This window comes from Xiphophorus couchianus, chromosome 11 (assembly GCF_001444195.1).
Source record: "Xiphophorus couchianus chromosome 11, X_couchianus-1.0, whole genome shotgun sequence".
NCBI classification, from domain to species: Eukaryota; Metazoa; Chordata; class Actinopteri; order Cyprinodontiformes; family Poeciliidae; genus Xiphophorus; species Xiphophorus couchianus.
In genome coordinates this window covers 169953-184512 of record NC_040238.1, presented here as the reverse complement: position 1 = coordinate 184512, position 14560 = coordinate 169953, and the positions used below count along the sequence as shown (strand labels likewise).

The 14560-nt window shown below is 36.2% G+C and overlaps 1 protein-coding gene across 3 annotated transcripts in view; it reads right to left on the bottom strand.

The window, feature by feature from the left end:
- Window positions 1-14253, bottom strand: part of fbxo38 (F-box protein 38) — a 55165-nt gene extending 40912 nt beyond the window's left edge. For 2 of the 3 annotated variants that reach the window (XM_028031365.1, XM_028031367.1), the window contains exons 1-4: window positions 14147-14253; window positions 12436-12656; window positions 9109-9242; window positions 8112-8275 (exon numbers count right to left, since the gene is read on the bottom strand). In XM_028031365.1, coding sequence (XP_027887166.1) covers window positions 8112-8275; window positions 9109-9242; window positions 12436-12569 — 432 coding nt within the window. In that variant the 5' untranslated portion in view covers window positions 12570-12656; window positions 14147-14253. Of the gene's footprint in view, window positions 1-8111; window positions 8276-9108; window positions 9243-12435; window positions 12657-14020 lie in introns of all 3 variants that reach the window. The other variant, XM_028031366.1, reaches the window with a different exon arrangement.
- Window positions 14254-14560: the final 307 nt, after the last annotated feature.

Here is a 14560-nt window from a genome sequence, read left to right as displayed (position 1 = left end):
AAATAAACACATAAGGCAATGGTGAATTAATAGAATAGAACAGAAATATGCTTTATTGTCAAACAGCAGGCAATTTAGGGAGTAGGACCAAATACTACTGTCACTATATAACAGGAATCCTCAAGTCCAGGCCTTGAGGGCAAGTGTCCTTGGTCCAACACACCTGAATTAAATGGCTAAATTACCTGCTCAGTATACAATCAAGTTCTCAGGGTTCTCCTCAAATCCTGGATTTGAGGATTCTTGCCATATAATAAAATAGATTTCTGGAATTTAAATAAAACTACAAAATTTGGATTTTCACAGAAAAATGCAATTGAAAAGAAATGTAAAAAAAATATCAGCTGTTAACTACATTTTTGGTTGAAAATTGCCAGAGCAGTTGAAGTTAACTGCAGAAGACTTGCAGAAATGTACAAAATGGGCAGAAGCAGCAGAAGAAACCTAATACATAAACATATTAAAGAGGAGAGAAAACTTTCAGTCAATGCAAAAGTCCCACTCAGATTATTTGACATTGGTGCAGAACACTGCTTTCAAAGCTAATCAAAGAATAAATTGCTGTAGAGTTACAGCAATTTATGAGGTAAAATGGGCTAAATAGTTAAAGCTAACGAAAATACTATTGATATCATCTAGGCTAGCACTAGCATGTTGACCTACTGTAACATATTCTATACAATGTGGAAAAAAACCAAGTAAAAGCTAAAAATTGCTAAAAAGTTAAAGCTAGCTAAAATACTCATGATAGCAACAACTAACATGTTGACCTGCAATAGCAGCATGCCATTGTAAAAATCTCACCTGCCTGCTCCATGCCCATGCATTATGCTTACAAAACCCTACATAATGAAGTCTGAAACAACCCTATTAAAATAAATCACTGTTGTCCTGGTATTGGAATAGGAGTAGTATTTTTGAGTCATAAAATGGCTGCTGCTTTTTTTTTTTTTTAATCAGGCACCGACATTATTTAAGCAGTGCTTCACTTCCATTAAACATAAGAAGCGTTTCAAACAGCTCTTTGAAGATAGTAGCATTGATTAGGTTAACCTTTACTTTAAAAGACAGCACGTTATAGAGGCAGTGTCCTCACAAAGACTATACATATACTGGCACATGTTGGAGAGCTGCAGGAGGGGAAGACACCAGTCCAGCCAGTTCAATAAAGAACTTTAAAGCAGCCACTCTGGACGCCTGTTGATACCTCAGGAAACGCAAAGGCTTTGTCTATCATTAATCTATCATTTTTATCTAAACAAATTGGGGAATGTTCCTGTCCTACTCAATATTTTTCAAAATATTGAAGGCACAATACTGTGTCAAAGACATTAATAAAATGGACACACTAAAAATTCTTTAGTAGGTTGCAAACTATGCCCTCTAACTCAGAAAATATAAGGGCCATGGATGTGATACTTACACCCTAGGAATCAGAAAGGATCAGTGAATAATCATGCCTTGTTTCATGTGTGTATCACAATTTATTTAGGAGCTGTGACTATGTAAAAATATGTATAATTTTAGAAGTTTATAATTTGAGCTCTTTCAGTGAAATGCTGATTTAGTGAACTGGAACAGATCTAATTTTATGGAAAAACCTGAACATGTATTAGAATAACTGTATCAGGAACCCCAGAGAGGTCTCAAGAGAAACTCATATAAGCCATATGGGTCTATGTGGCATCATTTAGGAAATGACGTTACAAAAACATGTCAGATCAAGCTGTATGTCGCTGATTTTTTCCTCTCTCACAATATATAGCGCCCTATTCCCAATTTGGTGACACTGGCATTGATTTCCCAGAAAACTGCAGGTCCCACGTCAAAGAATGTTACGTTTTATGAATCCAGACATACATTCCTATGTTTTCATATATAACATGTACAAAGAGTAAAATTTGAGCACATGAGCAGAAGTTGTTTGGAGAGTAGAATTTTAAAAAAAAGTTAAGAGTGGCTGGACTATTTAAAGAATTATGAATTATTGGTTGCTTTATAAGAATAATGCAGCACCTACATCTTTTAACATTTCAATTTCCTTGCAGTTTCTACTATCTTTTAGGGGGTTCCATGAATGTCCATTGATTTCATAACATTGTATAAATATCTTTGCATCAACATAGGTGAAAATGTAACTTTTAAGCCCCACAACAAAAATTTTCTTTAAAAAAAAACTTAAGTTACAATAGTTTTTTTTATTTGAATTAAGAGTTATTTCTCCAAAAAATGCCAGAAAACATATTGTGTCTGCCACTTTCATGAGCATTCTAGACTTTGGCGATATTGTGTATATGAAAGTCTCTGCCAGCTCATTATATTTTTGGTCACTGTCTAACATTACATTTGTCACAGGTATCAAAGCCCTCCCTCACTGTTGCACTTTGTATACCTTAGTTAAATCAAATTCCTGCTTCATCTGCTTAGGCAGTTTCCCCAGTGAAAGCAGAACACTTTTCTTTTTTGTCCCATCTAGCTCCTTCTGTAAGTGAGGAAGCTGAAAAAAAGAATTACCTCAGTTCTACCTTTAACTAAAAGAAATTCTCATCCGAGTGTTATCTCTGAGCTGACTAGCGTTTGATGCCGCTGAACTACTCTAGAGCAGTGGTGCCCAACCACCAGGCCACGGACCGGTACCGGTACCAATTGGTAGCAGGCCGCGCAAGAAATAATGAACTACTTCCGGATCTTTTATTTTGAAAATCCTAAACCGGATTTTACCGGTTACGTCTTGCGCGTCAAAATTGAGCCAACTTTTTTTTCTTTTTTTTTTAATGGATCTTTATTGAGATACAAAATACATAACAATACAAACAGAAATGTCTGCTAGGTGTCACCGACACATACGGTACATCACCATGACGTTACATGAACACATTTTCTTTTTTAAACAAATTAATCAGAAACAAATACGGCAATTACAGTAGTGGAATTCTGTATAAGGCACATATAGAAGAGGCATATTTAAAATGGAATACAGAGTAATATTGTAATAGTGAAACAATAACTAAAGAGAAAAAAAAAAGGGCAAAGGGGGATTCATGTATTAGGATTAATATACATCAGTGGGCAATTCCATTAATATTTCAGCCAGGGATTCATACAATTCAATACATTTCAAGGATTTCAAATATAACTGGAATTCAGATAAGAAGATGTTAAAAACTGGGGATGATCTCAGCACTCTTTGTTTATGAATAAAAAATTTTGCCAAACAAAATATTAAGTTACAACAGAGTTCTGTAGTTTTGTTTATTAATAACACTCCAAAAGTTACCATATCTCTAGAAATAGATTCAGGAAGTGTGATTTTTAAACTGATCCACCTTTCTAAGCAATTCCAGAATGTTTTGGTTTGGTTGCATTCATAGAAGATATGGTCTATCGTTTCAATATCACATTCACAAAATGAGCACTTATTGTCATTGATATTAAAGCGATTTCTTAATAGTTCTTTCGAAGGGTAAATTGCATTTAAAATTTTAAAGTGTGTTTCTTTAGCTTTTGGTTGTATGGGGAGTTTAAAATAAAGAGTTCTTAACGTTTCAATTGATTTATTATCAAACTTGGAAAGAATGTTATTTCTATTAATTTTCCCAGGGAACAGAGTTTCATTAAGACAGTTTCTAATTGTGTGGTTATTGAATTTTTGGTCAGTCAATGAAATTCCATTAATTAATAAATTTGGTAATTGTGGGGTCATCGGATTATTTATCATCAAGTTTTGTACCTGATTAATAAATTGTTTCGGAAAGGCATTAAATAATTTGGTAAATTCAGCTCTTGGGGGAAAGAATTGATATTGTGCACATAATTGTTCGTAGTTTAACAGGCAAACAAGGGCATCCATTAAGTGTATAATAGACCAAATATTCTTCTCCATCCAATCTTTGTAAAATAAGGATTTATTGCGATGTAATATGAATCTGTTATCCCATATGATAGAGGAGTGTGGCGAGTAGTTATGTACATAGAGCATTTTCCAATATAGTAATACTTGTTTATGGAACTCTGATAGTTTAATGGGCAATTTATTTATATTGAAATCAGCTAGAAGTGCAAGTTTTAAACCACCTATTTAGTTAAATACATAATTAGGGACACAATACCAAAATAACTGAGAATTTTTAACCCAGGATTTCAACCAATTAATCTTAAGGGTTCCGTTAAGACATTCAAAGTCAATTACTTTCAGACCGCCATCTTTGAATTGTTTCACCACATGACTTTTCCGTAGGTAGTGTGGCCTGTTCCTCCAAATAAAGTTCATGTTCATTTGGTTAATAGTTTTAGTTAAACTATTTGGGATAGCAGTGCTACAAGTTGAGTAAATTAATCTTGATAAACTTTCCATTTTTGTTAAATAAATGCGTCCTAAAATAGAGAGGTCTCTTTGGAGCCATGAGTTAAGTTTGGATTTACATTCTTTGATCTTGTTTTCAATAGTTAAGGTTGATTCTTGGTTTTTGGTTATAACATTTCCTAAGTATTTAATTTCAGATTTAATTGGAATACTAGATATTTCTTTTAGGAGAGTGTCATGAATGGCTATAAGCTCACATTTTTTTAAATTTAGTGTTAGTCCTGAAGCCTCAGAAAATTTTTTAATTTTATCAATTACAATTGAAACCTGCTTGTGATTTTTTAAGAAAACGATGGTGTCATCTGCTAACTGGCTAATGATTAATTCTGTACCAAAAACATCTAATTTCTCAATGACTACACAGTTTTTAAGATAGATTGCTAACATTTCTGCAACCAAATTAAAGAGATATGGGGAGATGGGACACCCTTGAGGAATTCCAACATTAATGTTAAATCTGGCTGTGGTGTCCTTAGGTAGTATTACACAACTATTAATGTTTTGATATAAACCTTTAATTAAGTTAATAAAATTGGCTCCAAAACCAAAATGTTCAAGAACTGAGAATAAGAATTGATGTTCCACCGAGTCAAAGGCTTTATAAAAGTCAAGGAAAAGAATAAAGCCATCGTCTTGGATCATATCCCTATATTCAATCAGGTCCTTCACCAGTCTGATATTGTTGTGGATTGACCTTACTTTTAAGAAGCCAGATTGTGATTCTGCAATGATGTTTGAGATTCCTGTTTGGAGACGCATGGTAAATATGTATGTTAGTAATTTATAATCAGAATTTCTGAGTGTAATAGGTCTTCTATTCTCAATAAATCTAGGGTCCTTGTCTGGTTTGGGTATACATATAATAATTCCTTGATTCATTGTGGTAGGTATAGAATAATTTTTAAAGATTTCTGTAAAAACTTGATGCAGTAATATTTTTATGTCTTCCCAAAAATGTTTATAAAAGTTTCCTGTAAGTCCATCTGGACCCGGTGCTTTATTTATTGATAAGCGATTAACAGCCTTATGAAGTTCTTCTCTATTGTAATTTTGTTGTCACAAGTTTTTTTGTAGTCATTCTCTATTTTAGGGATAAATGTTTCAATTTGTTTTAAAAAGTTGTGAGATTTTTGTTCTGAGAATTTGGAGGTATATAATTTGTTATAGAATTTAAAAATTTCAATTGATATTAATTTTTCATTGTTGGTTTCTACATTATTTATTATTAAGGATTTGATAGAATTTTGTTGTTGTCTTCTTCTTTCCAGATTACAAAAGTAGGCCGTGTTTTTTTCTCCTTCGATCCATTTTGCTCTTGATCTAATAAAAGCCCCTTTGGCCCTCTGGATATACATTTCATCCAGTTTGGGTTGGAGGATTGGTATTTTTTCTTTGTCTTCCATTGAAGGATTGGGCTTATTGCAATATAAATTTAGTTGTTGTACAATATCTAGTTCTTTTTTGAACTGTAGGTAGCAAAAACTCCTGAACTGATCAAATTATCTGAAGTCAGAAATGTTGTGTAGATCTATTGTGACGTTAAGGAGCAACTCGTTGTCCATTGATAAAGGCATATGGGCCTTTGAACACCGCCTTTATCCCAGCTCTCCGTGCTTGCTCTACTTTGGGCCACACAGCCAGTCGTGCTTCTCGGTCTTCTTTGCTGAGGTCCTCGGAGAACCGGATGTTGAGCTCCCTGCAGATGGGGTGTTGCTTAGTGGATCTCCAGAGTTCATCCCTGAAGATCCGACCAGTAAACTGGACAGTAATCTGCCGTGGGCGGTTGGTGTCGTTCGGGCCGAGGCGGTGTACAGTGTCGAGAATGAAGTCCATCTTCTCTTTCCATTGTGGCAAAATCTGCTTAATAACATTTGCGACTTTCTGTCTTGTGTCTTCCTCCTTTTCCTCTTTTAAGCCGTTAATGCACAGATTCCATCTTCTTTTGTAGCGCTCTGATTCTGCCGCTTTTCTTCCAATCTCTTGAATCTTCTTTGTCAGCTTGGCATTTGTGGTTTTAAGTTGTGTAATCTCATTTTCCTGCTTTCCATTTGTATATTTACAATCTTGAATTTCAGCGCTGTTGAACTCCACCGCTTTAGCAATATTTGCAATGGAGAGCGTGTTCCGTTTCATTTCTTCTCCAAAGTTCAGCATAATTTTCTGTAGATTTTCAACTGCTTCTAAAATCTTGGCATTGGATGCTTTTAAACTAACCTCCTGGTCTCCTTTTGTCTTCTTCTGTGGTACCGGTGATGGTGATGATAGGGCGTTTTTAGTCCCTTTGGCATCGGTGTCCATACAGTAGTCGTGAGTTAGCAGAGCCTTGTTAGCTTTGCTGTTAGCCATTATCCTCGTTGTTTTTTTCTTTTGCTTGTAGTTATCTTTCCCGTTATCACTGGATGCTTTAAGTTATTATTATTATTATTATTAATAAATTACGACTGTACTCATTTTTTTGTGTCTAGTCTGGATTTCATAATGTTTAATTACTTATTTAGGGAGTTCGCTACCCGAAGCTCATTACTGCGCATCCGCTCTCTCCGCCATCTTGCCGTCCTCCAAATTGAGCCAACTTGCAGCAGAATGAGTAACAAAACAACATCAGAGTACAGTGAACTATCGCTATTTCGCGGTTCACATTTCGCGGTCTCCCTGCTTCGCGGATTTGCATCGTGCATTGTGTTCTGCATTCTGATTAGCTAAACAGTCTCTCCCTTCTTCTCTACCTGTGTGTCAAGAACGTTGCGGTATAATATGTACACGTACGTAAAACAGCTTGCCAGATTTAACATAACCGATGGTGGCATGTCGGTTTATAAGAATCTTTTTGCCCAGAAGAAAAAAGAGCGACAACAGCTACCAATAACTATGTTCTTCTCTCAAAAAAAAAAAAACACACCTGCACCGCGGGCTTTAGAAGAAAAAAAAAAAACGCTACAGAGCGCAGTCAGGCTGCAGCGGCTCAGTCAGAAGAGCAGTGAAATACACGTGAGTCACTATTTGTCCTACTGTACTTTTTTTTTTTTCATAATCATTTTTTATTTTCTCCCGTTCTAATCCAATAACTCAGGTCACGGTGGGGCGGCGCTGATCTCCGTAATTCGGGCATGGGAATCCGCCTTCAGTTCGTATTAAAATTATTATTTTACAGTACAGTAGTTATTTGTAAAAAAAATTAATAAAATGTTTATAGAGTACTTTTTATTTGTTAAACAAATGTTTGGTTTTGTTCTTTGGTTTCAATGTATTATGGAGTATTTTATTGTATAATAATTGTAAAAAAATAAAGGTTCCTACTTCGCGGATTTCGCCTATCGCGGTTCTTTTTGGAACGTAACCCCCGCAAAAAACGAGTGGGTTAGCCCTCCCCCCCCACTCGATACTTACGACGCCCCGCCCCCTGCAGCAAAATTGCGAAGGGCTGACCGGTCCACGCGACTAAAAAGATTGGGGACCACTGCTCTAGAGGCTTCAGGGAGTTCCACTGCTGGAGTGAAGCAAAATGCTGGTCTTGTACTGCTTCTCAAAGTAAATAGTTTAGTGAGATCACTGTTAATTTTAATTCTGTCTGTAGGCCCAACAGTGAAATCGCTGCAATAGCCTTTTGTAATTGCAAGAATTGCCAGATAAGCGACAGGAGCTTTTTTTTTTTTTATTTTAATGTCACAAGGTCAAGCAACAAACCCGTAAAAATAAATCACCGATGTTTATGAAGTAAACTGAGGTAAGATACATTGCCCACACTTACCAGCAGATTAGGACATGCTTGTAGTGCCTCCAGTACTCCAGGAATACTGAAAGCTTCATAACCTCTGACACGTCTCCTTTCCAAGTACCGAGGGTGGAGACCATATAGCTGTTCCAAGTCAGGCATCTTCTTCAAAAGAATCAAAAAGCTTCTATCTGTAAAACCTAAGCATTAAACATAATCAACTAGTCAATTGTTTATGAAGAGTATGATGGCTCATTAAAGCACTACAACACGTTCCATAGAACCTTTAGATGTCTTGCAATAGGGCAGAGCAACAAATCACAATTCTTGATTTCGGCTCTAGACAATACAAGCATGAACCGACTATGTTTCAGATTATATTTGTACTTCAAAGACTGGTGATTCACACATGAAATCCTGAAGAATGAAAAATTCTTTTACATTAATTTATTCTTTTAATAAATAGATTAAAAGATAGATTGGAATAAGTGTACAAATAGGCAGTTTGCTTGAGGCAAAAAATGTTTCCCTTGGAACACAAAGGGAATTCAAATAGCTTGTTCCAACCCTCCTATCCCACCTAAACCTTTACAACACCAACACTAAGATACTTAGCTGGAGTGGGGATAGTTCACTCCCTATTTTGAGCACAATAAATTGTTATAACTCAAAGCAAAATGCATTCAGTTGAAATATAACCCATACAAATGAGTTAAATAACTTAAATTTGATGCATTGAGTTTAATCCTGTGACAAAAGTTATTTGCTATATTATATAACAAATAACTGCTACGTGACAGCAGTTATTACATAGCAAGTTATTGATTACTTTCAACAACTTGAAAATATAATAGAAAATATTTTTACTATTTTCACTTGAAAATAATAATTCAGGTTATTCTTCGAGTTATTTTTGTCACCATCTTGTAGCTTGACATGGGTAAAGGAGAAAATCTACAAAGCTGGAGAATTTAAAATGGTTTAAATTATTTGTTATGAATGAAACTGAATGTTTCGTCAAAAGGGCTCTTACCTGAAGGCATGTACTCCCACCAGCGACCAGCACAAAGATCCACTATTTTGATTACTCTCAGATACAGACTTACAGCTTCTCGAAGCTTTCTAGACAAACACTCCATACACACGATATCCTTCATGGGAAGGTACCTAAAATAAAAAAATAATGTTCTTTATATATTTGCACTTTTAGGTTAGATCAAATATATGGTGGAGTTGGATCAATTAAAAAAACAGTCCAACCTATTATTTACATAACACCAATTCACTATATATATATATATATATATATATACTGTATATGTATGTATGTATGTATGTATGTGTGATACATATACACATACATACACATATATACATATACTTTATATCCACACGTTCCGTGGAGGTGCGCAAGCCCAAGCCTAAATGTTATTGGTCAGTTTACGTTTGTAAATTTGGCAGCTTGGCGCTTTTTTGTAAGCTAAAAATGAATGAGCGAAGTTTGAATCCTCCTGTAGTTCTAAGAGCTGTCTTTTGGATCCTGCCAGAGCTTTTTACCATATGTGGAGTTCTGGCGGGTTGCCAGTTCATGAGCTTTTTGTGTGTGTGGGGGTGAGGGGAGGGGGATTTGGCGAACTGAAGAGTTGATGGGTCTCTCGGTTGGACAACTGTTTCACCCACTACTGGTGCGTTCACACCAATGATGTAATGATGACAAAACCTTCATACAAACATGGGTTTTTAATACCGTCGATCTCTGTATTCGGCTGCAGGCATTTATCCATCTTTTACATTTTTCCAGATTCCAGTTTTGAAAATGGAATAAAGTCCATTCCGCCATCTAAATGCTCTGTGTAAAGCTGCCTTCTGCATGTTCCCCACTGACAACTTTTAACATTTTTTTCAGATTATTTTCCACCAAATCTCTATGACAGCAGCAAGCAATAATCAAATCTAGCCACACCGCAGACTTGATGCGCAGTGCATGGTAGAACCAAAAACATTGTCCTCCAGGTAAGGGGTGTTTACTATTTACTTCAGGACAAATTGCAACAAACCCACTGAATTGATTGGCAGGCGTCATCATATCAATTGAACAAGTACCTGACATTCAAAGTGCGTAACAGAGGTGACGAAACACCCCATGGCCCCCCCACCTCAAAAATGAAACCGGCGCCGCTAATTGGGTTTCCCCCAGAAAACTTGCTACAGGAAAACATCGTCAGTGAAATGGTATTTAAACCCACAACTGTTCTTAAAAACAACAAATCAAAGAATACAATTAAAATGAATATCAATTACTTGCATTTCTGTTTAATCCAAATTAAGTCAGCAGCTCCATAAGGCCTCAGAGCTTGAGGGGCCCATAAATGGTGATAATTTAAAACAGACCACAGATATAAATGTCGCAATTATTTATTGAGATCATCAATGCTGCTAAATTTGATTTAATGGTTTCAGTATACATAAATTAAAATATTTTCAATTGTTTATCATTTAAACGTAAAATTTTAAGGAGCTGGCAAGTTTACTTTGTAAAAGTTCAAAAAACAATATTCATAGTTTAATTGTTTTCTTACCAAAGCAACAATCTGATGCCATGAGTATAAGACTCATGGGTGTCCAGATACTGTGATTGTCCTTTGCAGAATGATCCACAGAAACAATTGAGCTCTTTCTCAGTGTCGAACATTTAATTTATTTTCCGCTACTCAATCAGCTGTCACCGAACTCTGCTGTCCCGCACTCAGCTGTCACTGAACATTCGCTCTTCTCCCCATCTGGGGAGCCTTTCAAAATAAAACATTTCCAAAACATTTTACATTTTCATAACTCCAATTTTCTGGCATGAGTTTAATCTTTGAGTTTGAGCTCTGTTTGTTCACAAACACAAATTAGTAAATTGCTTTTATGCTAGCAAATTAAGCAACTCACCCTCTCCCAGATTTCACTAAATCTAACACAGAAACTTTTAGAGGTGCTGAAGTTTTAGCAGCAAAAATTTAATTCTGTTCAAGGCCTCACAGCCTTGGACCGGCCCTGCACGATGAGTTAAATCCACTGCACTGCACGCAAAGATGTGCAACAAAAGGGAGATTTTATTTAACGCTGCTAATGTGGCTTTAGTAGCTCTTCCATTTAATGTTTGTGGAGTCTTTAAAAAGAGTCACAGAAGCCGTTTTGGTTGTCCAAGCTTTAAGAATGAGTTTTTCAGATCTCCACGCAACCATGCGCATTAACTCTGGCTGACTAAGTGGGTAAAGAATTTGAGACAGTTTGGTGTATCATGTAACCAAAAAAAATAATACTAAAAATAATTATATAATAATATAAAACCAACGTGATGCTTGACTATGAGGCGAGCACGAAAGCTCCTCACCAGGCGAAACCTGAATGATGAGGTTGGTGGTGGTTCGTTAATCACTAACACACCAGCTAACCAGGACCACAACACAGGGAAGACCAATACAGAGCCACACGCTGAGCAACACAGCACATAATTCTTTGTTCACAATTAGAAATCATTCTCACCACTTGCTCAACGCGCACCTCTGAAAGCACGACTTCAAGTTATTCCTGCGGTTCACATAGAGCTGCGCAACTAGATCTAACATGGTTCGTTTAAAGCTATTACCTTGATATAGAGTTCTCCAAAGAGACATAATTCCTCACATGGGGTTAATGTAAATATCCATACACGTCAGCCTGTCCAGTTTAACTGAAAGGAGATACGCGTGATCTGCGCTGAGGTAAACTGAGATAAAGCAGATGCATCACGCGAGGCAATGCGCAGAGGCGCCAGCTGTGTGATTGGTCCGCTCTCCGGCTTTAAATGCTTAAAGTATAAACCTATCTTTTAAGAATAAATCAGCTCCGTCAGTGAAATGCTCAGAGCAACAGAGAAGTATATATATATATACATATATATATATATATATTTTTTTTTTGAGTGATTTTTTTTTAATTATTATTATTTTCCTAAAAACAAAAATAGGCTACGCTTAGCCTGGCGGAGAGGGGGCGGGAGGCAAGGAAAGCATGGCGGGCAGATGTTCAGAAGTTGTTATTATTGGGCCCCAGTCAGTGTTTTTTGTCATTAAAGATAAAAGGTTCATCTACTTGATGTGCGATCTGCTCACATATAAAACAAATGAATAAATTTCTGGATTCTCTGTTCAACTTGTTGAATATTAATGAAACTAACGGGAAATTAAATGCAACTGAATAGCCTATGTCATAATTATCATTTAAAAATTAACGAGTAAAAATAGAAACGTCAGTTTTTTGACAGTCAGTCAAATGACAGTCAACAAAAGTGTCTAGAAATTCTAAAAAGAAAAAAACAATCTCTGCTGTGTACCTGAAAATATGACAAAGAACTTCGTGGGACAGCTCATTGATGTAGTCCTTGCGTTCAAAGGATGTCAGTGCTTGTTCCTCCACAATACTGCCTACTGAGGACTGAAGTTTAGAAGTCTTCTTCCTTGGTCCCATGGCTTCAGTGTCACCACCTTGCACACACTGAAATGTGCACTTGTCCTTGTGCTCTTAAGCGCCTTTTCACATGAATGAGCCTCAAACCTACAAAAAAAAAAAAAAATTATAACTACGTTCAAACTTATTGTGATCACCGACGCCTTTAATAAAATGATTTAGTATTTTTTTATTAATTCTCTCATTTTTCTGCGAGGAGTCGATGTTGGTTGAACAGTTACAAATGTCAGTACATCTACTCCAACCTAAACACTTTCCTCAGTCAGTGTATGTAAATATATATAGGAAGAAAATGCTAAAGTAGGGATGGGTCATGATAATGAGCCAATGATATGCTAATGATATGCCAGAAGATGAAAAAAAAAAGTTTTTTGTTTTTTGTAATGGTTTTAAAACCAAGGAAACAAGTAACCAGTAGGGAAAGAGAAAACAAGTGCATACATAATCAAGAACAAAATAATTAGCTTACCACTACATGCTGTCTGATAGGGGCCACACATTGTCAAACAGTATTTTAAGTCTGACCTTTATCATCAATATAGTCACTTTATTGCCTTACAGCAATTGCTAGAAATGTAGTAGATGTATGAAGATTACTATTTTGTTGGACATGAAGCAGGACCTTCATACGGCTCTTGTGGATTTTTTTTGTTTGTTTGTTTTTAAATTAATTGGTTTCTGACCTGACGACTGCACTCATGGCTAAATTGGAGAATACATGTTATTTTGTACCAACAGCCCTAAAAACCCTATTACTATCTTGTCCATTGTGTAATGAAGTTAAAAATGAACTTGGAATTTTCTTTTCTGGACCAATACAACAAAATTCAAAGCATCTGTACATTCAAAGCATGTACACATTCTGTCAGACTTCTTATGTCAACTAGACTTTATTTTATTCTTATTTTCTTAAACATTTTCATGACACACAACAATATGGCCACAACCAATGCAGGTAAAAGGGTTTTAATCCTCACACCTGCCGAGTATTTCTACAGAATATTTGCTCTCCAACATCTACAGGTCCCTCCAGAAAAGGAAACATCTTCTTTGGCACCTGCCTTATGTAAGGCCTCAGCTAATAAGTAGGAAAAGCTTAGAGTTAGTACAAACAACTCTGCAACTGAGCAGAGTTACGGATATGTTGCAAAAGCAACTTGATTAAGGATAACGGCTACCTGGCTTTCTGAACCCGAATGCCTAGCATATGCACATACTTGCCCCTGAACTTGCTTTGAGTTTTCTACCAACCTCGTTTTCTGAAATGAGGCCCAACAGTCACTACTACCTCCTTTCAATCTGAATCAGCTCAAACGTAAACGCCGAGAAGTATTTAACAAACCATTAAGAATTCAGTTTTAAAATGCCGTTTTTAAAACAACGAAACTAAAAGTAATGCTTAAAAAACATTATCAAACAGAAGAGTTATTGATGAACAGAAAGAGCCTTACGTTCTAAACTCGCTCTTAAGCTGGGTCTCCCAGAAAAGTCCTGAAAAGTTCCAGCTGCAGTCTTTGAAAGCGTCTGGGAACTCCAGCAAAACTGAAAAACAAACTCGTACGACCTAACAAACCTACCAGTATTGCTTCTTCTGTTTCTGTTAGTGGTCCTTCTTTCCCGTCCGTAAAAGACTGTACATCCGGTTCTTCTCTTCTTCTTCTCCTTTTGCTTCTTCTTCTTATTATTTTTACCAACAAACTTCAGGTGCATTTACCGCCACCTACCGGACTGGAGTATGATCATCAACGATAGTCAGAGGGAATTTTATTGTACACACGTAAGTGTGCAAATTCACAAACATGCACACTCATGTGCACATATATGTATATGTGTGTGTATGCACATGCTTACACTCATGATACCTTAAGGATTTTGTTTTGAATAATAGGTTTCTCCTCACTTTTGCTTGTAGGAATTCTTAATAATATCCAATTTCAGGGGATGTTTAGCTAATATATCTACTTCTTCATTTCTTTCAATACCTATACGTA